The sequence below is a fragment of the Penicillium antarcticum genome (assembly GCF_028974205.1).
Source record: "Penicillium antarcticum strain IBT 31339 chromosome Unknown utg000004l_segment0_segment0, whole genome shotgun sequence".
Lineage (NCBI taxonomy): Eukaryota > Fungi > Ascomycota > Eurotiomycetes > Eurotiales > Aspergillaceae > Penicillium > Penicillium antarcticum.
The window spans coordinates 1412625-1435982 of record NW_026695302.1 but is presented as its reverse complement, the minus strand read 5'-3'; the positions used below and the strand labels follow the sequence as shown (position 1 = coordinate 1435982).

Below are 23358 nucleotides of genomic sequence, written 5' to 3'. Positions count from 1 at the left end.
TGTATCTTGAATATGTTTAGCATGATTGACGATAGTGTATATATAGAAACGAAGAACCCATGGTCAAAGATCTCGGGCCGACCCCGACCCAGTACACTACATTTCCCAAGCAAGCATGTCCATGTTTACATCGCTATATTGTTATTGCAATACTACTTACTGATAGCCTGCTGTAAAAGACTATGTGTATAGTGAGTACTTTGATAATATCGTGTAGACCCCTCGAAAATGACTAAATGGCCTCAAGACTTCTAAGCCGGGTATATAAATCCCCCAGAAAATATCTGTAGAAGTGAAGATACTCATAACATACTTGATAGGGCCTCGATACCAGGCCTCAAGGCAGCAACTTGTGATAATTCTCATCACCTGCGGGGTCAGCGTCTCGCCCAAACTTGGCGCCTACACCTTGACATTTCCCCTGACTCTCCTTTCTCTTTTCTTTTTCGAGATGAAGAATTTGACTGTGTAATCTCCGATCCTGTGACCCCGCCTCTGCGATCTTCGCGCTTATCTCCGTAATTGACTCATTTCGCAATTCTGTCTTCTGCGGCTTCTACCTATCCGCCATGAATCCTGGCGACAGTCGCGCCCTTCACCCCGAGGAGCTCTTCCTCAACGACTCCCCTGGCAGGCAAGAGTCGCCTGTCATCGGTCCTCTGCGCATCAACAAACGAGACTCGTCATCTCCAGCCTCGGCAGCGGGATCCAGCCCCCCACCGAATGCCCCGCTGCCATACCCTGATGATCGACCACGACCCCAGATACGCACCGCGAGTTCGAATGAAAGACACTCCGACAATGTGAGATATGGGTCTCCGCCAGCTGGCTCTGGTTCGATGAGCCCCAACGAGTATCCTTCAGCTCTGCGTCCGCGGGACGGTCGTGAGCCGAGGGTTGCGACTCTGGCCGAGCGACGTGGTGCTGCGCCGAAGCCACTACCCGAATCTCCTGGTCCGGATGCGCCAGACCGTGAGACCCTAGCAGCTAGACCCTACCCCCGGCCGCCTGCTGGTCTAGCGCCTGGTCCCCCAGCAGAGGCTTCTGCAAATGTGAATCAATATGACTACCGTCAACAATACTACCCGCCACCCTCCCGGCAGAGTTCGGTGGCTAGACCTCCATCCAGTCTGCAACCTGCGCAGGGCTCAATCAATCGTATCAGCTCGACTGCCTCGACCTCGACAACTCGTGCCCAGCGTGGTTCTCCGCCACCACCAGAGACTCCCATAGTCGGGCCTGGTCAGCAGCCTGGGTCTGATATCGAGGCTCGCTATGCGGCGGCAGGTATTGCAGGGACAGGAACCCTCGCGGGTATTTCGTTGCACAATGCTGCGGCTCAAAGACGAGCCGAGCAGTACTTTGGGCAACAGCCGACTTTCCAGCAGCCTCCACAGCCTCGGCCATGGACACCAACCGAGCAGCCTGGATCTCAGCCCCATGGACCTCCTACTGTTTATCAAGGGGCAGAGGTTGTAAGCGATGACAGTCATCCAGCTGCCGCTCACCCTGCCCAATATAGCAGTCCTCCTCCCCAGTCACACCCGGGACAATACAGCAGCCCAACCCCTCAGTCTCTTCCGGGACAATACAGCAGCCCTGCTCCCCAATCCCATCTTGGTCAATGTAGCAGCCCCCCTCCTCAACCTCACCCAAGCCAATACAATGGCTCGCCATCTCAGCCACATCCGGCATCTGCGTTGCCACAACAGCAGGAGCAACCAGAGAGACCTGCCAATGCCCTGGAGCAAGATATGGACCGAATGCGCCTCAGTTCTTCGCCCCCTCCTGCCTACTCAAGTGTCTCTGGCCCCGCTGCTTCGAATGGGTATCTTAATGAAAAACAAAGCGCGGCTGCCGCCGCCGGCGGGGCTGGAGCTGCAATGGCGCACCCAGCCTTGGCTGATCAGCATCCTGCTCTTGCCAATGCGCCTTCACCTGCACCACCAGCCTCGACACAGGATCATCCTGCATTTGCAAATGACCCCAGGCAGCAGCAAGTGGGACAGTCCCCGCAAGCTTCTGTTGCGAGTGATTTGACCGGTTTCCATCAACAGACAGCTCAAGTTACTTCTCCTGGTCCTGCTGGTTCAACTCCAGCATCTCCTCCGCCTCTTCCTGAGGGGTGGATTGCTCATATGGACCCGAGCTCTGGGCAATATTATTATATCCATTTGCCTACGCAGTCAACACAATGGGAGTTCCCCAAGGGACCTACACCACTGAACCTCAATGAGACACCCTTGTCTCCGGTTGGGAGTGTTTACAGCGCTCATCCGTTAGCTTCTCCAGGCCTTTCGGCTTTCGGGAAACCTCTTGCATCCCCAGGTGTACCTTTGACTCCTGGCTTTGAAAGCTTGCAGTCTCCTATGGCTGGATTCTCAGGACCTCCTCCCAGTAGCGGCATGGACTTATACAAGACCACCCCTACAAACGGTGTCTACTTTGGTCCTTACCTACGTTATACCAATATGGATCTCGAGCGAGGGGTCTGGTTGGGATCAATTCTTCTTGTAACAGATGCTGCCCAGCCACCCACGATTCACATGCACCAGAGTGTGGATCTGTCTCCCAACCCACGACAGCTCAAGGCAATCAATATTGCTGCACATCAGCGGTGGACATTCTACAAGTATGAGATTGATTTGCAGATGGACGACGCAGGTCCGGCAAAGTGGACCTATGCGATCACCTCACATCTGGGCTGCACTCGCTACGAGTTCCTTGTCGCTGGCCGACATGAAACTAACTGGCGGTTCATTGCCACCTCTGGAAATGATTTCTCGCTGAACGTCAATGCCAATGAGCGCGCTCGCCTGGGTGGTGTTGGCTTTATGTGGAAAGATATTATGCAAAAGCACAGTGAGATTGGAGGATTCCATACTCAATTATGCTTGGGTGGTCAGATCTATGCAGATCGCATGTGGAAGGAAATCCCGTCTCTCAAGCAGTGGCTCACTCTCAGTGGCAAGGAAGCTAGAAAGAACGCACCGTGGACCGCAGCTAACGAACAGGATGTATCCCATGCGTACTTCCACTACTATACCAGTCACTTCGACCAACCCTACATGAGAGAGTCTTTTGCGCAAATTCCCTACATCTGCCAAATTGACGACCATGATATGTAAGTCAATCAAAACATGCCAAATGAACATCACTAATATGGTCACAGTTTTGATGGTTTCGGTTCTTATCCTGAGCACATGCAGTTCTCAAACATGTTCAAAAACATTGGCCGTATTGGTATCGAGATGTATCTTCTCTTCCAGCACCATACAACTCTCGATATCCTCCGCAATGTCAACAACGACATGGACCTCTTCACTATTACTGGCACTGGCTGGCACTTTGTCAAGTATTTGGGCCCTGGTGTAGTTGTCGTCGGTCCCGATTGTCGCTCGGAACGAAACCCCCATCAGGTCATGGCTGGTCCTACGTACCAGGGTCTCTTCCCAAAGATTGCAATGCTACCTACTAGCGTACAGCACTGCCTCTGGATGGTTTCTATGCCACTTATCTATCCCCGACTAGAGACTGCAGAGCATATTGCCCAAACTGTCGCTACAGGAAAGCGCGCAGTAACCGGTGCATATAATGTCCTCGGCAAGGTGACCAGCTCTGTGGCCGGCGTTGTAGGCGCCAAGGACTTTGTGGGATCAGGATTTGACTCGGTGAAGAGGGCTGTGGGCAAGTCTGGACTTATGGGTGGCATTCTAAGTCCCTTCGGCGAGTTTGATCTCATGGACGAGTTGCGCGATCAGTGGACGCACGAATCAAAGGTACGTTCTCGGTCATGATCTTGAACTCATAGGCTCTCTTGTACTAACTTCATCCAGGATCTCGAACGGACTTACCTGATCCGCACCCTTCAGGGTATCGCACACCAAAAGTCCCTGCGTATGACCTTCCTTTCTGGTGCAGTAAACGTCTGTGGCGCCGGTCTCGTTCATGATCCTTCTCAGCCCTCAGACCACAAGACCATGTATCAACTTATCGCTTCTCCCGTCGTCAACACCCCGCCCCCATCTTATATCATCAAGCTCTTGCATAGTCACAGCAAGCCACTATATGTTCCTGCTAACGGCCATCGATCATCGGCCCAACCGAGCGACACCAAGGAAGATATGATGGAAATCTTCCAGACAGATGTCAATGGCCAGGCCCGTGAGTATCGCAAGCTCATGGCCCGCCGTAATTATGTCGCTATTGTCGCCTATGACCCGGACTCTGTTAACCCTACATATGGCAACGGATCACAGGGCTCTAAGAGCAAGCTGAGTCTCGCGGCTGATTTTATGGTCCAGGGCGAAGGTGCCTATGGAAATGTGGTCAAGTTTGGTCCTGTCATCGTGCCAAGTCTGGAGCATGGTCGGTGATGAATATTGTTGTCCTCGTCGTTTCATAGTTAATTTGGCCTCTGGCGCATCGGATTTCCGCTTTGATGTTCGTGCCTACTAGCCACTTTGTTTCATGTGTTAACGATACAAATTTGCATTACTGTTTTAATTTTAGATATTGTTCTAGGAGAACCTGAAATGAAGGCCACTGAGATAGAGTCCAACCAAATTGCCATTTCGGAGATGGTCGTTATATACAAAATGGGGTATATGAGAGTGTTTGAGACAAGACAACCTACGGATTGCCAGAAACGTACGCGAAATTGGTTAGCCATATATTGCCCATCATCCAGTGGGGTCACCCCCAGGGACACATAAGCCAATCCTCCAGAAATAGTCACGGTGGGCATAAAACAATTCCCAGAGTCGATATTTTGCCGGAATAAGGGACCAATCCCATCGCAGGGGGGATAGCCTGTCATCGGAATGACCAGTCTTGCAGCTAACAATATCTTGGCCTTTCCACGGCCCAACGGCAACCTGCTCATCAGACTCAGAGGCATGATTTGCAGGATGTTTTTGACAAGGTGTCATGCTGGAGGACAGGTCGACCGGGATGTTAACATCATGATACATTTCCCGTAGAAGGGCAGGGGCTTCTGACCCAGCAATACACCTGGGATCATAATTACCCACACACGGGTGTACATCTCCTAGAGACGGGGGAAGATCAGATCTCGAAATGAAGATCTCGCCCGCATGGGGCTCATATCCCCACTCTGGTAACGGGAGAAGTGGCACTGGGTCATCAGTATGAGTGACCCGACGAAAGCGACTCTCATCCTGAGAAAGTTTCGAGGTTAAGTTGGTGGGTTGCAAGTCGAAATTTTCATTAAAGAACTGTGCAAAGTCCGCATTTCCAAGCATCGGCTCGCCGAATGTCGTTACTAATGGGTCCCAGCCCTTTAAGCGCATCTCGAGACCTGCTAGTGCGGCCACGGCACCTCCGAGCGAGTGGCCTACCAATGTCACTTCATAGTCTGAGTAATTTTGCATTGCTTCTGAAACCTGTGGCAAGATTATCGACCGAGTGTCAAGCCATGAGGCCATGAATCCAGCATGAACCGTGCAGTTTTCACAGCGTGGCCTTGACGGTCTGAGAGATTGGGTTTCATTTATCTTGTTGTCATCACCAGTGTATGGAACGTATGCTTGGGGGTATGCCGAGAGATCGATGATCGTGTTTGTTATTGAGTAGGTACCCCGGAAAGCGATGATGATACGTTTTGGTGAAGGGGGATGTGAGATTGCAACATATCCGCACGAGTCAGTCAGGAGAACGCCGGTATTCCAGGTCTACCAAGGGCATATGTCAATCCTAGTTTCCTCGCTTGTGGGGTCCTTGACACCTGTTGGAACTCACAGTCACTAGTTCCAAATCGGGAAACTCGATACAGCGACTCAAGCACTGAAATGGCTGCTGAACTCCGGTAGTTCCAACACAGTAGGATATGTCCACTAGGCGGGATAGCTCCTCAAGAGAGTTAAAAAGATCGCCCGAGACATGTCTAGTCTCGTTGCAAGCTACGACAATCCCCAGGAGATGTAGAAGTAGAAGGAAGAAAATACTGCTCGCCATGGTCAAGCATGGTTGAGGTGTGAATGACAGGAACAGAAGTCGTGTGATGTGGAGAACGCTGGAATCCGGGGTAACCTCATTATGTCATCGCATCTCTTGGCTTACATTACGTACGTGTGTAAGGATTCAATATCATGTACTCGGTGTTCTACTGGGAATTTAGTACTATATGCATGCTATTGTTGGAACACTGGCATAAGAAGGTGGTTTGTCTACATTATGCAGACCAGACAACAACCCGACCGTCAACACCGCTTGCTATGACATTATTAGCATTTTAAAATGAAACCATATGGAGGATTTACTTACTGCTGAAGGAATTCACAGCCCCGTTAGCCTCCTCATGAACGCGGACAGTGTTCACGGTGTTCTGGTGGGTCGATTTGAGCTTGGTGTCCGCTTGAGTTTGACCCTTGAGATCCATCTGTCGGAACATGTTCAAGGCAGATTCCTCGCGGGCACCTCCGGAATCACCTGCCTTATTCTCAATGGAACCAGCAAGTTGCCATCCATTTTCATCGCCACGGAATCGGAACGGCTCACAGTCCTACATTTGTTAGTTAGCACAAGTGACATAGTATTGGAATGGAGCGACTGACATGGCCAGCTGCAATGATTTCAGTCTCGCCGTTCCAGATGAGGCTGTTTAAGGGCAGCAATCGTGTGGAAATGTTCAACATCGCCCGTGGGGGCTGCTCTGGTGCACTTGGGTATACGACGGTCACGCTGCTGTCATGTCCGGTGAAGGCGAGGGCATTGCCGCTGGGGGAGAATGCCACACCCTGAATCCATCCAGCCGAGTCATTCAGGAATTCGCCACAAATTGTGTTGAAAGGCAGACGCTCTCCCCATGCGCTGGGTTCCGGGCGAGCATCAATGCCCTTGATGAAGCTCGAGAAGACTCGCGCATGAGAGTCGGTAGATCCAGCTGCCAACAAAACGGAGTTCGGGTGCCATGCGAGAGTGGTGATAGTACTGCGAATGGGTTTCTTCAGATGCTTCGAGATCCACCAGTCATTCTCCTCCTCGAAATAACAGACTGCAATCACTCGAGCGCCAGATCCGACGGCAAACTTCTGTTCCGAAGGAGACCAGCGCACAAAGGTGGCGGCACGGTTAATCCGCAGAAGGACCAAGGTGGGTTTCCAGCCTTCAGGTGTCTTTTCCCAAACATAGGCATTACGGTCTAAGGAGCGGCCATTATCCGTTAGTAAAAAAAGCATGGTCGAGAAGCATCGAATCAAAGCAGACCTTGCGAGCAAGTGACGATTCGACCACTCTTGGGAGCAATATCAACACTGGTCACGGTCTTTTCGTGGCCCTTGAGTTCATCACTTAATGTGAACTTGTTGCCTGACGACTGATAGAGCTCCACATTGTTCTCCCGGGCGACAGCAAGTGTCTGCTTATCAGAGGAGAACGAGTGGTCGGCAATTGGTGCGTGGAAGAGGTGGTGTACTTGAGGAGCGGCCATAGTGGATAATAAAGTACGACAGGAGGAGCTCTCTACCGTCGAGTCGTGGATTGTGTACTTGGGGGATGCGGGAACGAGGGAGGGGAGCTGATGACGCCCTGAGGCTGGTTAGGTAATAATATCACCTGACCTCAAGCTGCTTTTCAAAACCTCTACTGGTATTCCCTTGATACAGAGCGCAATTGAGCTGCCTTCCACACAAGTGATCATATCTGATACCTGCTGCTTTTACGTTGGACCTGTGCCAGTTCTTTCCTCTCGTCAAACTCAACTATGGCCTCAAAAGCATTGCCCTCCCGTGGAGGCCCTGACGGCAAAGCCGTCGCGACTGGTCCTCCAAACCAAACGTGAGCTTCCGTTGAAGATAATTGAGTGTCGCCTGGTTCTAGCTACTAACAATATACCAGACTATACTGCACTAATCTGCCCGATAAGCTCCACAAGCATGATCTGCGATCGTCCCTCTACACCCTTTTCTCTACCTACGGCACCGTCCTCGACGTTGTGGCCTTGAAGACCAGCAAAATGCGAGGCCAAGCCCATATTGTTTTCAAGGATATCCAGGCCAGTACCCAGGCACTTCGGTCTCTGCAGGGATTTGAATTTTTCGGGAAACAAATGGTATGTCATCTGTCGCTATCATCGCAAAGCCCCTCACTCATTCGTTGTCTAGAAAATCGTCTATGCCAAAGGGCCATCACATGTCATCGCTAAGCTTCGCGGCACCTTTGTTGGGGTGAATACTGCGCCAGCCCCAGTTTCGACCGACCTGCAGAAGTCTATCTTCAGTGGCCCGCCCGGTGCGCTCCCTCAACGACCTCCGACTGATGCCAATGTTGAGGGGCAGGGAGTGAAGCGAGCACGTGAGGAGGAAAGTGATGAGGATGCCCCAATGGATGAGGACAGTGATGTGCCCATGGACGCTTCCTCGGACGAGGATTAAATATTTCGGCATCAAGTTCTTTTTTGATCCAATAGAGGACTCTCTTGGGGTTGCCTCGCTCTGCATTCAATTTTCTTTTCAGCACATGCACGATGGTCTTGAACCATCTAAGCAAAAATCTCGCGTGGGACGTGCAGGTTCACGCAATGACCCACCAGACCGAGCCAGATGAGTAGGTATGACCCAGGAGTGACACTCTGTGCGTCAGCGATATGCGCCATGGCATCGGCCGTGTTGCACGGGTGGACAAAAAATGTCGGGGCGCCAGAGTCTGGATGATACTGCATGAAGACGTGAGCTCTTGTCACGAGGTTGGAGCTTGCACCTACACCCATACTAATTCCACCCATGACACCTACACTCCTCAATCCTTGCCTGTATTGTTCTGGCACCACATATTGGTAGACGGCGTCGAGTCCGAGCGGACCTTGGTTGTGCCACCTCAGACCGAAGTACAAGACGGGGACCTGATATGTGGGGGATAGCAGGATGTCATAATCTACCTGTAAACTGGGCTGGCTGATGCGAATGAGAGCTTCCTGCGGTGAAGGGTTAGGACTAAACATTCTTCGGGGGAGGGGGCTGGCATCTGCAGACCGGATCGTCTTCCTGTTCCTCTGGATCTTCTGTGGCTTGCATCGGTACATTAATACATTGTGTGATTCTGAGGCCAGTCTCTAGCTATTCAGATTCAGTAAGAGAATTCTATCCATCAACAGTGCTAGTAGCTAGTATTTAGGAGCTAGCTAGCAACTAGCAACTAGCAACTAGCCAGCATTCTCGAAAAAGGAAGACTAAAAAATACCTTTGTGACAAGTCCATTTGAGGAAGTGCAGAGAGCCTGACATGCATCCTCAAACTCCGACTGCGTTAGGAAAGGAAAGTGAGAGCACATCTGAATGCGGTGAAGATGAAAACAGAACAAAGCTGATTGTGTAGTAACTGGTACCTGACCGTTGGGTGGTGTGATGCTAGGGATGAGGTGTAGTGGGTACCTCTCCCCGCTTGCGGGAGACTATCCATCTCTCTCTCTCTCTTTGTTCTCTTTCTTCCTTGTTCCTTGCTCTGCATGCAGACAGTGGATCCCTTTTCCATGGCGTTTTCGTCTTCTTTAGTTGCATGATGCCTTTCTTGTCTTATGTATCGTTTGTTTCCCTTCCCCCTGGACTTACTGTCAATCCCTGTTCTATTTGATTTTCTTGTTTTTGGCCTTCTTTTCTTCTCTGTTTTTCGCTGTAATCTTTAATGTATGTGAATCTTCTCAAATTCTGTTCTTCTGTGACCCTGGGACCCTGTTGGATTTGACGTAACCTCACTTCCACTACCTCCGTCTCTCCAGTCCAACCGATTCCTGGATCAGCACCCAATCTGAAACACGGCTCTGTCCGCATCTCCGGCCTACTGGCTGGAAATCCATCAACCGCCAATCGCACGCCTAATTGCGATCTCACCGGGTGCACGAGCTTGAAGCTCGGATTGCTTCGCGGCGTGGCTTGACTTAGACGTCACAGTCTGGGGATCTAATCTAGAGAGTCCATCGTGCATATCTGAGCCAGGTTACCCCTCGTGCGGGGGGACAGTGCTTGTCACCAAAGCCCCTCGAAATTGTATATCACTCACGCTCACGGCCTGAAGTACATTGGAACCCACCTGCTTCTGAATCATGGGCAACACTCAATCAAGCCCAAATGAGACGCGCCGCTCCAATCGACTTTCAAAGCCCCTAACCAAGAAGTTCAACACCTTTCATTCTCCTCAACATCTCCGGCCAGAGTGCAATTCATCGGCCTCGGGACTGATTGGATGGCAAAATCCTTGGGTGGGATACAGCATCTCCAGCACACCCGTGGAGAAACGGATCGCTTACCCAAAGAAAGCCGAGATTCCCCCTACTCTGTTTGAGGCAGAGCCATCTGAAGAAAGCCCGACAGATATATACGCCGCCTTCACAGATGATCAGGCCCCTGAGAATTGTCAAGATCGCCCGAGTCTTTTGACAACGGGTTCTCAGAGGGCTTCGTATCAGCCTGGAACGCCAGATGTATCTCCTCAGTTCTCGCCGGTGCATGAACAGCCAAGAAGGGCCAATTCAATTCAGACCCCTCTTCAAAGGCAAAATAGTGTTGTCCTTGAGAACAGCGATGCAACCTCTTCCAACACTCATTTCCTGGTTGGCAACCAGCGATTCTCATTGACGCGCCGGCGATCGCTCCTGACTCGACCTGGGGTTGCTACGAGACGCACAACCGGTGCAATTCGACGCGTTCCATCCCCGATTGGAGAGCCAATCGACGATCCCAGCGAGTCGGCCGTCTTGCAGTGGCCCCTGCCCTCAAATCAGAGAATGCGTCTCCCATCGCCAGCGCGGCCGACAAGTCCAACTGATGCCCGATATACTCAACTCGGGGCTCTCAAGCTTGGATCTCTGAGGGTGGTCAATGGTTCAGCCTCTCCATGCCCCAGCGAGCGCGTTCCTTTAGATGGGCCTGGAGTAGGACTTGGGAATATTCAAGTCGTGGGCCCTCTGAGAGGATCTACACTAGAGATTCCTGCTTTGCCTGATTTGAAGAAGCCTGATGATGTCCCCGGCAGTCCTTTCTCATTCGAGAAGTCTCCCACCATCACCGTGCGCCCACGGAACAAGTCCTTGTTCCCCGGAGACACGGATGATGAAGCGATCGCTCTCTGTGACAATACGAGGGTCCAGTTGGAGGAAGGTGCTTTGGATGGCCTTGCCCGAAGCACGTCCAGATCTCTTAACAAATCAGACAGTGGTTACAGCTCTGCCACGTCTGTCCACTCGATTCATCGAAGCCGCACTCGGGAATCCATCGATTCACAGACGTCTGGTTCGTGTGGCGCGGACAGTTCAAAAAATGCGTGGATCTCCAATCTTCCCCCCCAAAGTCGACCAGGCGATGGCATGCAGCGTCATTCGAATCTGGAAGAAAAACCCGAGAGCTACTCACGGCTGCTCCCAGCCTCTCGCCGATGGTATGACTCAAGCAACCCAACTCCAGTCGTTCAAACGCGATCACGTCGATCAACATTATGTGCACCCCGCTACACGGAATATTCTTCAACGTATGGGACCAGTCCCGAACAAAAACCTGCTGTGGAGTCCCGGTGCCTCTCAATTCCTCAACCCCAACAAGGCTTTACTCGGGGCCCTTTATATGGCGATCGATTGTCGGTCAGCACGCTTGATGTCTTGTCTGTCACAGACTCAACCAATGTGGAGACAGCCCTAAGTCACCAAAAGACGATTACTGGAAATAAGGAACGACTCCGCAGATCAGCCTCTGCTTATCACATTTCCGAAGAGAGCAATACATTTGTTAGTCGGCGTTCTCGATCCAGAAGTAAGGGGGGCAGTCGTATCTGGAGCCTGAAGCCGGGCGTTGAAGTTCCCCCGTTGCCCACGATCTTGTCCCCGGGCTTCTTGCAGGATGACAATGATGCCGAATTAACTGGCTCTGAGCCAATACGAGGCCGGCCTCGAAGCCGGAGCCAGGATTACCGCCGCTGTCAGTTGACGAAGTCACGTCCTCAGCCCGATGTTCATATGACGACCTCTCCTTATGCGCTTTATTGATTTACCTCTGATTTCGTTTTGATTTATATTTTGGATTTACAAAAGTTCTTAAGTTGGCCTGTGGAGTTCAGGGCAGACATACATGTCTTAGGTATACCCTTTTGGAATTGGAACTGGAGCGAAGATCATACTTGGCGTTGCACACCGGATCCATGGCTTTGTTTTTATGCGCTTGATTTATCTCACAATGCCAGCATTTTCTTGGCTGCTTAACATGTCAATTGAAGACGTAGCTTGATATGTCCCGGAGATGCACAGTAGTCCCCGAAATACAATCTCACCCATTGGATTGACCGCGTGGCTGGGTACGGCCCCTGTGTAGATACAGTACAATCTAAATGTATATCTCGAATCAAGCAAGGGGGTATACTTTTAATATTACATATCCTGCGTCAATGTGGCTTGGGCTCTTACATTGACAAGTGTCACAGTGCGGTCAAACATCAAAAACATATCAAATTAATACTAAACATTATGATACATGCAGTACGAACGCCCCCAAAGCTAATGCGATCCTGTTCAAATGCAGTCCGGTCCAATAGTCTTTCCCAGCTCTTCGTATCACAGAATCTGTATCTTCTTTATCTTGGGAAGAGTCAGTTTAGGCACAACAACTGACAGAATTCCATTCTTCAAGTTCGCCCGAACAGAGTCCTGATCAACACGAGCAGTGAAGCTAAATGTGCGCTGGAATTCACCGGTAGAACGTTCCGAAGCCCAGAAATGGGCCGGAGAAGGCTGGGCCATCCCATGGGATGAAGCGGTGTCGGTTGTGGCGATCGACTCTGCATCTTCTTCTTCGACTGTAGGCTGGTGCCAGCCCGGGGACGGGCTGCGGCTTGGAGCGAGGTCTTCATTGGGGTAGTTGCGCTCGGTGTGGCCTTTGATAACAAGCGTGTGTGCATCGGTGAATTCGATCTCAATGTTGCTTTGATCCACACCAGGGAGCTCGCCGTCCAAGTGGTAGCTATCGTCTAATTCTCGCACGTCAAATGCTGGGGCGAACGTGCGTGGTTGAGCTTTCCGGCAACTCTCATAGTCATCGAGGAGTTGGAGGAGGGGCGAGAAGCCGGTGTGTGAGAAGAAAGTCATTTGGGGATTGAAGTTGTTTTGAGTTGAAAAGGTTTGGATGCTTTGTGGATGAATAGAATTTAAACTGGTAGATTGTTTTGCATTTTATATATGCGCATGTGTATAAGATGTTATAGTTCCGGAATCATCCAGAACCCAGTGGCGTACTCTACAACCAGCCACAAATTTCAAGAATCAACCACTGCCAATGACTTGTCAAGTAAAAGGTTCCGAAGTCCTTACTGTTGTGGATTTTAGTTTGTAATGCAATGTTCTAGTGTTGGGTGCAAAGACTTCAGAGCCCAGGCGGTGGCTATCGGTGTTGGCTTAGGCATATAGGTCACTGCTTATTGGATAATATGCAATACAGAAATTCTATTTTTTTGGAGATATGGTACAAAGGCTTCGCCGAAGCTTTACAGAAAGACAGTATACTTGCCCTTTAAAACGGGTGTCAGGCTTCGACATGGCATCTTGAGTGCAATGGGCGAGACCTCTGCTGAATGAGTCAACGAGGATAAGAGACAAACATGAACCAGAATCATGAGAAACACGAGAAACATACGGAGTAGTAAAGCTTAGGCCTCAACGGATGTTGCGGATGCCCGGGGAAGCATACATCTCGAGCTGTCGATGGCCTTTGCGCAAGAGATATTCCACGGCGCTAAAGTCCTTTTTGTTCACCGAAAGATGCTTTTGGAACTCTGCCCTAAAGCCCGCGTTAGATGGGAGAAAGCCGCCGGGAAAAGAGATGCTTACCGCGCATGCGTTTTGAAGTTAGGCCTTGATTCCTGAGGAACGATCAGATGAGATACAAAGATCGAAGATTGGTATGATTACCGTAGGCTTCTTTCTAATCTCACGCAGACATTTTCGGTATAGACTTAGGACGTCTCGTTGGAGACCGGAGAGTCGAGCCATTTGCGAGGATGGGAGAGAGGGAGGTCCGTTTCCCGGCGATCACCTTTCCCGGCCCCCGAGATATTACATCAATTACATCCCCCCCCCCTTCTCACTATCTTTCCAACTACAATGTCTACCTTTACAGTAAGTATTAATGATATCTTCAAGAGCTGTACTAATTGGTTCTAGCGTCTTGTTCGCTTCCTGGCCAAGGATGGCCAGATCTATTATGGCGATGCTATTCTCCCATCTGGAGTGAGCGACATTGCCAAAGCCACCAAGGCAAGAGTCATTCAGGGTGATATATTTGGCCAGTATCGGATCCTCGATCAAGTGGCGGAGATCAAATTGCTTCTTGCGCCTTTGGCCCGTAAGGATATTGGAACAGTTCGCTGCCTGGGACTCAACTACGAGCAGCATGCCAAAGAGTCAAATCTGCCTATTCCCAAGTATCCAGTTCTGTTTTTCAAGCCTCTGACTTCCATTTCTGCACCGGGGGATGATATCCCCGTTCCCCAAATTGCTCAGGAAGGTGAGGGTCTGGATTATGAGTGTGAGTTAGTTATTATTATCGGGAAAGAGGCTAGCTACGTCCCCGAAAGCAAAGCCCTTGAATATGTTCTGGGTTATGCTGTTGGCAATGATGTTTCTCACCGAGATTGGCAGATCAAGCGGGGTGGAGGGCAGTGGGGGGTTGGGCAAAGGCTTTGATGGATGGGCGCCCTTTGGCCCTGGAATTGTTTCTTCCAATGTTATTGCAGACCCCAATTCTCTGCATATCTCCACCAAGCTGAATGGGCAGACTGTTCAATCCTCTTCAACCAGGGACATGATCTTCGGTGTAGCGAAGACGATAGCCTTCTTATCTCAGGGCACCACGCTCCTACCTGGGGATCTCATCTTTACTGGAACGTAAGTAAACCCCATATCATGATTTAGGTCACGCTGATTGTTTGTTTGATAGACCTCAAGGTGTCGGAATGGGCCGCAAGCCTGCTCTGTGGTTGAAAGATGGTGATCAAGTCGAAGTTTCCCTCGAGGGTGTCGGTTCTTGTACCAACCGCGTGGTGTTTGAGAAGCCTAGCTCTAAGCTCTGAGCTTTCGCTGTCCCGAAAGGCACCGCAGTTGTAATTTTTGAATACAGGGATAGACCTACTCGCCTGGTTTATATCATCACATAACGTTTGGCTGTCTGGGTCTTGAACAAGTAACAGATCTGCGTGTATTCATGTATATCCTAAGTCTAGACGGTCTGGGCTCCGTATCCCTTGATTCTCTCGGCAAAAGCCCAGCTCTGGCCCTGAATCTGTTCATCCTCTTTCAGATCAATGCCATCCTTGGTGATCACCGCTATCGAATACTTGTCGAGACTTCGCGCATCACGGTAGAACAAGACCTTCAAGCACTCCTTCAGGGCCGCCACGGCATCTTCCTGGCTAACTTCCTCAAGGGGTGTATCTTCCGGGAACTTGCGGCGCAGAATCGGGACGGCAAGGTGAGCTCCAAAGCCTGTAGCCAGGTGAGGGGCAGAGAATGTTGTTCCCAACAAATCTGCCGAACTGAGGAACGGTTCCCCTTCTCCATCAAAGCCTGCGACAAGGACATGGTTCCACAGCGGGTTGAATTCGGAGCGTCGTTTGTAGAACACCTTGGCCAGGTATGTGTGCAAATTCTTAGCATTAAGCATATTGCCATGAGTTGAGTAGTTCTCTTTGATATCCATCGACTCGAGCAAACGGTCGAGGTATTGCATGTCGGAAACGTCACCGCCAAATCCAACCATGGCTTTGTCGCCAAACGAACGTAGACGCTTGACATCTGAGAAACGGGCGAGGGATCCGTAGGAAGCTGTATCAGGTCAGATGATGCTACAGAGATGGAAAGAAACGCTGCAATAGAGGATGCATACCCAGGTTATCGGTAGCTAAAGCGACACCGCCATTGAACTTGACACCCACCACTGATGTTCCAGTCACAGCAGGCGATGATGTGTGAGCCTTTGGGCCCGAGGTCTGCAAATATGAATGATCGTATGCACCGTAGACATCGTTTCTGGGCTGTCGGTATCGTTAGCAGGAGAGCAAGGTCTAGCAAATGTGTGCAACCTACTCGGCCCCAGGCTTCAGGGAAATGGTTCATGATGAACGAGATGAGCAGAGAGATCTGCAGGTAAAGTGATTCGAGGGTGAAAGCAAAGTGTTGACAAGGACAACCAAGATGGATAGTACAGGGCAATGATGACGGTGGAGAGCTACAGGCAGTCGAGCTGACGGAGAGCTACCGGCTGACTAAGATTCGCGCTGGAGCCCATGGAATCTTCCACTCCTGTATACCTCCCTAGGTAGAAAGCTATCTTAATAGCCCTACCTAGGTAGATATTCCTATTGATTGGTTCTGCAATGTCTTTAGGCGTCAATTAAGAAAATAAGGAGATTTTTGTATTCACTTTCTTAGCCTTCCCCAATAACCACGGATTATTACCTTAATTTTCTCTGTCTACTTTGCTTTATCCATGTCTTCGTCAAGCCGAGCAGCATCAATTGCATCTGACCCTGCCATTGAAACCTCGGGCCCTTTTCGCTCATATGATGTTTCTAAGTCACTTTTCCACCGGCACTGACATCAAATCCGCAGACGGAATGCCGCTCTTCTATGCGGATATTTCCTTGTTCACTCGCAACAAGCCTGACCTTAGCCTTCATGCTAGTGCTAGCAACCAAGCGCAAATTGTGGCCGTATCCAACTCTCTGCAACTCTCTAGTGACTACAAATTAGGCCTTGGAGATCCCGGCAATATGAGCAGTGTCCAGTGGGAGGACATGACCAAAGAGAATATCCATAATTCGAGATACCGCTTTGAAATGGCTGTTCCAAATGAGCGAATACAATTAGCCGGAGCAAGACGGTCTTTTGTGTGGAAGAGAACACGCAGTATTGGTGTTGGTGGTTCGGCAACGTCCAAATGGACCACGCAAAACTATAAGCTTGTGGATGAGCGCTCTGGGCAGGTACTAGCCGTCTTTTCGGGCACCAGGAAACCGGGAAAATGTGGGACAATTCAAATCAGAGTGGAATACGGCGAGGAATGTGATCGAATGGTCTTGATTTCTTGTTTGAGTTTGTATGAGAAAGCCAGAAGGCGCAACCACCTAGGGGCAGCAGGTGGCGGTGGAGGAGGTTGAATTGCAGTGAAATGATGGGCGTATGTGACATGCTATCCATATCAACTGCCTCAACATTAGACAAATTGCCCGAGGGGATTGAGGAGGGTATTGCTCGTATTATGTTCACAGTCCTTTCTCTGCGAGCAAACAATGACAATATCAAGTAATATAGATCAGTACTGCTTCTCGAGCGACAGAAACGCATACTTTTCGGCAAGCAATACACCGTATCACTGAGCGTTGGAAATTTTTGGGCTTGGGGCTTTAACCCCATTCTCGGATCAGGCCGTAATTGGTGAACGGTTTGACGGGGTATATATAAATACACGTAAATCATAGTTCGGCCGAGAGGATCATCAGAAGGTTATTATTTTTTTAGCCCGGACTTGAACATAATGGACCTTCTTTGCGACCATGCCCTTAGGCAGAGCCAGATACAAAATCAACAGAGCTTCGTTGACCCGATGACTTTTTTTCTTCCATCTTTTGACGAAACGCTTGTTGGGTACTCAGAATCTCTTCCTTGAATCCCCATCTTGGTAGACTGGAAGCATCCCATAAATCAACCGGCAGCGAAGTGTCATGCTGTGATTGCTCATTGATCCCAACATGGTTCATCATCTTCATCATCAGGCTGGGGTTCTTGAGTGATGAGGAGCCGGCAAGCTTCGAGTTGAAGTGTACACCCCGCTTCTTGAGCGTGAGGAAATGCTCGAACTTGGCATTTGCGGCTGCATCGGGGGATCCAGGGGGAGATGGTGGTATGTCTAGATTAGGAACCGGGGGAAGTGTGAGGTCTTGAATGAGTGTCCTTGAAGCCAGGAAGGGGGATGAGCGTCCTGTAGTTATGTGCGCACTCCCCAAATTGGGTGCCTGGTCAATTGACTCAGGGCCAAGAACAGGCCCATCTGGGACCAAGTTTGTGGCATTGGTAGAAACGTTTGACACTTGCTCTTCATATTGTGACTCAATTGGGCCTTGAAATAAAGTCAGTGTCAATGCCAGATATATGGACTTGATCGCAATGGGCTTACCCTGGTCTGTTCGTGCTGCTGTGTCTGGAGGCTCCTTGGTATGCTATTAGAGCAATAAATAGTCAGCACATTTATTAGAGACATAGCTATTATGAGCCGGACCAGTCATACCTGGGGTTGAGAGGGTCCATCAAGCTCTACCTCGTTTTCACTGCTGCTCTCATATGCTCCAAGACCAAGCATGGTGTAGCTTGGTGAGTTACGGTACAAATACCGAGACCTGACGAGTAAATTGTCCTGCGAGAAGGAATAGTGATATACTGCTTTTCCAAATAGAATACAATACGTATTGTGTTGCCTGGTAACAAGTTGTCGCGCCCGTTGAGGCCGTGGAGCTTGATGTCCTTACATAAGCAGAAGGCAGCTACCGCATCGCGTCAGACAACACCCCGACAGCTTCTTTGCTTCCAGTCTTCCATACTCCAACCGCGACTTTCTTACCCAATACCTTCTCTATTTTTTCTATCCAAATACACTTGTGATACTTCTTTGACCAAGCAATTTATCTGCCAAGATGACGTCGTTTATGGGTCACCAGTCTCGTGGTGAGACCATCGGATACTCCTTCTCTGAGCCAACAGCTGCTCCTGTCAAGCAACACTCCTTCTACCCGTATGGAACCAGTCGATACCACTTCGCTTGGATTTTGACTAACAGTTACATGCTAGCTACACTGACAATGGCGGCTCCACCCTGGGTATCACGGGCTCTGATTTTGCCATTCTCGCCGGCGATACCCGCTCCACATCTGGATACAATATCAATTCTCGCATGGTTCCCAAAGTCTTCAGAATTGGCGGTGATGACGAAACTGGTGAAGGTGCTCAGATTCTACTCTCCGTCGTTGGGTTTGCCGCGGATGGTAACGCCCTCAAGGAAAGGCTGGACACGATGGTGAGGATGTACAAGTATCAACACGGCAAGTCTATGTCGGTCGGAGCATGTGCGCAACGATTGTCGACAATTCTCTACGAGAAGCGGTTTTTCCCCTACTATGTACACGCCATTCTGGCCGGTCTGGATGAGGAGGGCAAGGGAGCATTGTACAGTTACGACCCGGTTGGCTCGTACGAAAGAGAGCAGTGCCGTGCTGCTGGGGCAGCATCGAGCTTGATCATGCCGTTCCTGGACAACCAAGTCAATTTCAAGAACCAATACATCCCAGGAAGTGGGGAGGGACATGCACTGGAACCCAAAAAGGCTGAGCCTCTTCCCAAGAACACAGTCAAGCAGCTTGTACGGGACGCATTTACAAGTGCCGTCGAGAGACATATCGAGGTTGGTGATGGCTTGCAAATGATGATTATTACCCGGGAAGGAATTGAGGAGGTGTACCACCCTTTGAAGAAGGATTAGAGTGCAAGAAATGATGACCACTTGGCCTGCTACCAGGTGCTTGGGCTCTCTATCTACTTCAACATGAATATAATTGGAATGACTAGAAATTTGGCGGAACTCATACTTTTGTATGTCATCATGTCTAACATCATAGATTCTCAAAAGAGAAGAAAAAAATCGTAAACCCTCGTGCTCCTGTATTAACGCCCACACCATGCCGAATGAGATGAGATACCTCATAAGATCAGAACCGTTCCTTCATGCGTGAGGCAACAGTTCGGAGATTGCCGTATACCTTGCCCTGCTTTATGTTAGAATTCTGATCATTCAACTTATACGTCTGGAACTTACCGGAGGGCTACCCAAGATCAAGCTGACGATTGCTTCTCGGGCAATATGGATGTTCTTGAATCCACCCAATATGTGGATCTTTTGGTCGGCAAGTACCACTCGTGTCCGACTAGCGTTTTCGATAGCAAATTTGGTCTTTCCATCCTTGCCTGCAATACGTCCAATGGCGCGGCCGAGGTGCTCTCCGTTGAGCGTCTTTACATCCTTGATTTCAAAGGTTTCAATGTATAGATCGTCGAGTCGGAGGAGCGCAATCGCATCGTCAATGTCGAAGCCAAGAGTAAAGGCCTTCACGAAGTCCGCGCCCTTCTGTAGAGCACCCACATCGTTGGTGAATTTGGAGGTTCTCAATTCCACTGCGCGGCTTTTGATGTTCATGCGCACTTGCAGCTTTAGGTGTTCCACAATGGGGGGGCAAATTTTGGTCCAGTTCGCTTTGAGTGGTGTCATCCGATGAGGAGGGACAGGCACTTTTCGTGTCTCGATGCGATACGCAGTGGCGACGTCCTTGGCAGGGGTGAAGACAGGACGACCTTCCTCGTCGATGCGCATTTCATTATCATCGGTAGGTTCGACGACGGGGTTGATCGCATCAGTCGAAGTGTGTGCGTCAATCAAGATTTCATCGCCATGGTCTTTTGATGGTCAGCTGCGATAAGGATAGAGGTTGAATCACACATACCATAAGAGACATTTTCGGGTTGAAAGCCTGGGGCTTCGGGCTGGCGAAGAGCTGTAGGTGCCGACATGATGTGACTGAAGCAACTTTTTGTTGTTATCGCAAAATTTATCAGTCCCCTCCCGGAAAAATGAGTGTGGGCGGAGTGGAATTTTTTGGTGCAAACAAAACAAACATCGGGCAATGATTTCATTTGGCTCTTCCAAGCTTCCCGTCCCGTCAACAAGTCTCTCGGTTTTTTGCGGGAGCTCAGTTTTCAAGCTCCTTATTTTCACTGCAGGATGTGAAGGCAAGATATGTCTGCCAACCTGGGACGCCGGCTGTACGCCCACATCTGGGAAACAGCAACTCCATTCCTTGGCATACGAATAACTCGTATATCGGATACTTCTACAAGTAAACTTTTCGACTTCATTTCAAGTCGCCCCCGAATCTCGACACATCCACGGAATACAACCCATATTACCAAGAGATTTGCTACCGGTGGATGCTTCGTCCTCGGTATCTCGCCCACTCCCACTGCAGCGGAAACTACCACAGCACGCATCATCCCCTCCCATAAAATTGCCGCCCAATATGTTTGGAGCCGCAGCATACATACTTCCAATAATTCCCGAAGTGGTACGGATGTCTCTAAAGACACCCAACCACGAAATCAACATGATCTCCAAAATGTCAGCAATGACAAGGTTACATCTACCGTCAAGGAAAAACACCAAGACCCTCAACAGCCAGCATCCAATCGCCATTTGATGGATCGCTTACCTCACATGCCCCATCTACACCGGCCGTCAAAGGAAGAGCTTTTGGCCGCCGCGAATGGGTTCTGGTCACGGTTAAAAGTACGATTCAAGTGGTTTTCTATACGGAGTGTGCGTCCTTTTAATTTGGATGAGATGACCGCCCTCTTTTCATGGGTTCTACTGGGTCATGTTGTCTGGGTTGTCGTGGGAACTACGACTTTCTTCTCACTTCTGATTCTCGCGATCAATACGGTTTTCGCTCAGGGTACGTCCTTTTCATTGGCCTTTTCGTATTCACCACTAATTTGTCTTTTACAGAGACTCTAGCAGGGTGGGTAGGCAATTATCTCACCAAATCCTCTGGGGTGAAAGTTGTCTTCGAATCTGCAATCGTTCCCAAGTGGAGGAATGGTGTCATCACATTTAAGAATGTGTTTGTGTCAAAGCGGCCGGGACAAGGCACAGGTCATGTCAGTAAAGGTTCGTCAAAGACTGCTGCAGCTGCAGCTGCAGCTCGGGGTGAAACTGGGCACGAAGATCCCCAGCTCTTATCCGATGAGGAGGAGGATACCAACTATACCCAGTTCGATTTGTCGATTGAAACAGTAAATGTGACACTGTCATTCACCAAGTGGCTTAATGGAAAAGGTCCACTTCGTGATGTGGAGGTGAAAGGCATACGGGGAGTCGTCGATCGCCGGCATGTTTACTGGCCAGAGGAGGACTTGGACCCCAAGTCCTACCGGCATGAGCATAATCCCGGTGATTTTGAAATTGACTCATTCAAAATGGATGATCTTCTTGTCACCATATACCAACCTGACAACTTCCGGCCATTCTCTGTGAGCATTTTCTCTTGCGACCTTCCCCAATTGCGGAAACAATGGCTTTTTTATGACTTCCTTTCTGCCAACATGATGTCCGGGTCCTATGATAACTCTTTGTTCACAATTCACGCTCGTCAGAGCCATGGCCATACGGGAACTAGGCTGGATAGCGGAGCAGAGAGCGATGGCAAAGCAAGTCCATGGAAGAAGCATAACAGGATACGCGTCGACGGACTCAATGTTGATCATCTCAATCGCGGTGTCCAGGGTCCTTTCTCTTGGATCCACGAGGGGACCGTGGATATTGTAGCCGATATCATGTTCCCTGCTGAGAATAATGAGAGCTTGGCAAAGGTGATGGCCGATTTCTATGATCGACTAGAGGCAACTGTGATCTCCAATCGGTATCCAGAGCCTCTGTCGTCAACCTCTGGTCAAGAATCTGAGAATGAGGACCGCCGATTCCTGGTCATGGACCTACGCGTGCATCTGAATAATGTTCGGGCTGTGGTGCCCATTTTTACCCGGGACCTTTCTTACATCAATAACGCACTTATCCGGCCTATTGTTGCATATATCAACTCGAAGCGAACATTTATCCCAGTCAACTGCCGTTTGGTCAAGCGCGTTGGAGATTTTGATGGAAGCTGGACTGTCTTTGACAGCAGTTTGATGGACGACCTTTCAGCTGCGGTGAGTGCTTCCCTTTTGATCCGTGCAACGTCAGTACTGATGAATTTGCAGACCTATGATGCGTTCGCCCGTGATGTTGTGGATGATCAAGCCCGGAAACGACGATTCAAAAAAGTTGGATTTTGGTCACTTCAGTTGGCTGCTCAGGCAATTTTCATGGGTATGGCCGGTAATATTGCCTGATTGTAACAACAGGAAGTTATTCCATTGGATTGGCGTTCATGAGGTTCTGTATTATCACCATGTTTGCATTTGTAGGAGTCAAGAAATCTATGCACCTCTTCATTTACTGCTGTGTGCGTTTTATAGCTGTCTTTTGGTTTAGAGTGGTGGGAGTACATGTGTCATGAAAGAGATATTTATAAAGAGGATAACAATAGCCTTAGAGCGCCCAACTGGCGCCCTAAACGGCAAAGTGTTCATAGGCCGGTCTAATCGTAATACTAATCTAGTTCACTACTCTGACACTATATACGTAGGTCGATATATACAGCGTGTGGTACATTGGGGTTACTAAAAGGTTGAAAGTTTCCAACACGAACCAATTGAAGCGAGTGTGCCGCTCTG

General features: G+C 49.8%; 15 protein-coding genes across 15 annotated transcripts; 7 read left to right on the top strand and 8 right to left on the bottom strand.

Annotated features, from left to right (window-relative positions):
* Positions 1 to 569: 569 nt before the first annotated feature.
* On the top strand, positions 570 to 4376 carry N7508_004525 (WW domain protein; the record flags this gene model as incomplete). The annotated part of the gene is made up of 3 exons (XM_058462591.1): positions 570 to 3124; positions 3173 to 3779; positions 3837 to 4376. The coding sequence occupies 3 exons, from the start codon at positions 570 to 572 to the stop codon at positions 4374 to 4376; spliced, it is 3702 nt and encodes a 1233-aa protein (XP_058321216.1).
* Positions 4377 to 4682: 306 nt separating this feature from the next.
* Positions 4683 to 5393, bottom strand: N7508_004524 (lipase family protein; the record flags this gene model as incomplete). The annotated part of the gene is made up of 1 exon (XM_058462590.1): positions 4683 to 5393. One exon carries the CDS (start codon positions 5391 to 5393, stop codon positions 4683 to 4685), a length of 711 nt encoding a protein of 236 aa, XP_058321215.1.
* An 800-nt stretch (positions 5394 to 6193) lies between these two features.
* On the bottom strand, positions 6194 to 7450 carry N7508_004523 (WD40 repeat domain-containing protein; the record flags this gene model as incomplete). The annotated part of the gene is made up of 4 exons (XM_058462589.1): positions 6194 to 6234; positions 6286 to 6523; positions 6576 to 7162; positions 7228 to 7450. The coding sequence occupies 4 exons, from the start codon at positions 7448 to 7450 to the stop codon at positions 6194 to 6196; spliced, it is 1089 nt and encodes a 362-aa protein (XP_058321214.1).
* A 273-nt stretch (positions 7451 to 7723) lies between these two features.
* On the top strand, positions 7724 to 8393 carry N7508_004522 (U2 snRNP complex subunit MSL1; the record flags this gene model as incomplete). The annotated part of the gene is made up of 3 exons (XM_058462588.1): positions 7724 to 7797; positions 7858 to 8071; positions 8124 to 8393. The coding sequence occupies 3 exons, from the start codon at positions 7724 to 7726 to the stop codon at positions 8391 to 8393; spliced, it is 558 nt and encodes a 185-aa protein (XP_058321213.1).
* Positions 8394 to 8500: 107 nt separating this feature from the next.
* Positions 8501 to 9032, bottom strand: N7508_004521 (ATG3/ATG10 family protein; the record flags this gene model as incomplete). The annotated part of the gene is made up of 2 exons (XM_058462587.1): positions 8501 to 8932; positions 8991 to 9032. 2 exons carry the CDS (start codon positions 9030 to 9032, stop codon positions 8501 to 8503), a joined length of 474 nt encoding a protein of 157 aa, XP_058321212.1.
* Positions 9033 to 10056: 1024 nt separating this feature from the next.
* N7508_004520 (uncharacterized protein) lies at positions 10057 to 11988 on the top strand (the record flags this gene model as incomplete). The annotated part of the gene is made up of 1 exon (XM_058462586.1): positions 10057 to 11988. The coding sequence occupies one exon, from the start codon at positions 10057 to 10059 to the stop codon at positions 11986 to 11988; it is 1932 nt and encodes a 643-aa protein (XP_058321211.1).
* Positions 11989 to 12549: 561 nt separating this feature from the next.
* On the bottom strand, positions 12550 to 13080 carry N7508_004519 (Hsp20/alpha crystallin family protein; the record flags this gene model as incomplete). The annotated part of the gene is made up of 1 exon (XM_058462585.1): positions 12550 to 13080. One exon carries the CDS (start codon positions 13078 to 13080, stop codon positions 12550 to 12552), a length of 531 nt encoding a protein of 176 aa, XP_058321210.1.
* A 564-nt stretch (positions 13081 to 13644) lies between these two features.
* Positions 13645 to 13980, bottom strand: N7508_004518 (succinate dehydrogenase assembly factor 1; the record flags this gene model as incomplete). The annotated part of the gene is made up of 3 exons (XM_058462584.1): positions 13645 to 13768; positions 13819 to 13850; positions 13900 to 13980. The coding sequence occupies 3 exons, from the start codon at positions 13978 to 13980 to the stop codon at positions 13645 to 13647; spliced, it is 237 nt and encodes a 78-aa protein (XP_058321209.1).
* Positions 13981 to 14091: 111 nt separating this feature from the next.
* Positions 14092 to 15059, top strand: N7508_004517 (fumarylacetoacetate hydrolase family protein; the record flags this gene model as incomplete). The annotated part of the gene is made up of 4 exons (XM_058462583.1): positions 14092 to 14106; positions 14152 to 14515; positions 14565 to 14874; positions 14927 to 15059. The coding sequence occupies 4 exons, from the start codon at positions 14092 to 14094 to the stop codon at positions 15057 to 15059; spliced, it is 822 nt and encodes a 273-aa protein (XP_058321208.1).
* Positions 15060 to 15205: 146 nt separating this feature from the next.
* pre4 (proteasome core particle subunit beta 7) lies at positions 15206 to 16101 on the bottom strand (the record flags this gene model as incomplete). The annotated part of the gene is made up of 3 exons (XM_058462582.1): positions 15206 to 15810; positions 15872 to 16019; positions 16072 to 16101. 3 exons carry the CDS (start codon positions 16099 to 16101, stop codon positions 15206 to 15208), a joined length of 783 nt encoding a protein of 260 aa, XP_058321207.1.
* A 446-nt stretch (positions 16102 to 16547) lies between these two features.
* On the top strand, positions 16548 to 17144 carry N7508_004515 (uncharacterized protein; the record flags this gene model as incomplete). Its single annotated transcript, XM_058462581.1, has 1 exon — positions 16548 to 17144. One exon carries the CDS (start codon positions 16548 to 16550, stop codon positions 17142 to 17144), a length of 597 nt encoding a protein of 198 aa, XP_058321206.1.
* Positions 17145 to 17546: 402 nt separating this feature from the next.
* On the bottom strand, positions 17547 to 18343 carry N7508_004514 (HCNGP domain-containing protein; the record flags this gene model as incomplete). Its single annotated transcript, XM_058462580.1, has 3 exons — positions 17547 to 18103; positions 18161 to 18203; positions 18272 to 18343. 3 exons carry the CDS (start codon positions 18341 to 18343, stop codon positions 17547 to 17549), a joined length of 672 nt encoding a protein of 223 aa, XP_058321205.1.
* A 331-nt stretch (positions 18344 to 18674) lies between these two features.
* prs3 (proteasome core particle subunit beta 6) lies at positions 18675 to 19516 on the top strand (the record flags this gene model as incomplete). The annotated part of the gene is made up of 2 exons (XM_058462579.1): positions 18675 to 18772; positions 18829 to 19516. 2 exons carry the CDS (start codon positions 18675 to 18677, stop codon positions 19514 to 19516), a joined length of 786 nt encoding a protein of 261 aa, XP_058321204.1.
* A 226-nt stretch (positions 19517 to 19742) lies between these two features.
* Positions 19743 to 20598, bottom strand: N7508_004512 (pre-rRNA-processing protein PNO1; the record flags this gene model as incomplete). Its single annotated transcript, XM_058462578.1, has 3 exons — positions 19743 to 19799; positions 19850 to 20484; positions 20532 to 20598. 3 exons carry the CDS (start codon positions 20596 to 20598, stop codon positions 19743 to 19745), a joined length of 759 nt encoding a protein of 252 aa, XP_058321203.1.
* Positions 20599 to 20824: 226 nt separating this feature from the next.
* On the top strand, positions 20825 to 22974 carry N7508_004511 (mitochondrial distribution and morphology protein; the record flags this gene model as incomplete). The annotated part of the gene is made up of 3 exons (XM_058462577.1): positions 20825 to 21536; positions 21590 to 22791; positions 22843 to 22974. The coding sequence occupies 3 exons, from the start codon at positions 20825 to 20827 to the stop codon at positions 22972 to 22974; spliced, it is 2046 nt and encodes a 681-aa protein (XP_058321202.1).
* Positions 22975 to 23358: the final 384 nt, after the last annotated feature.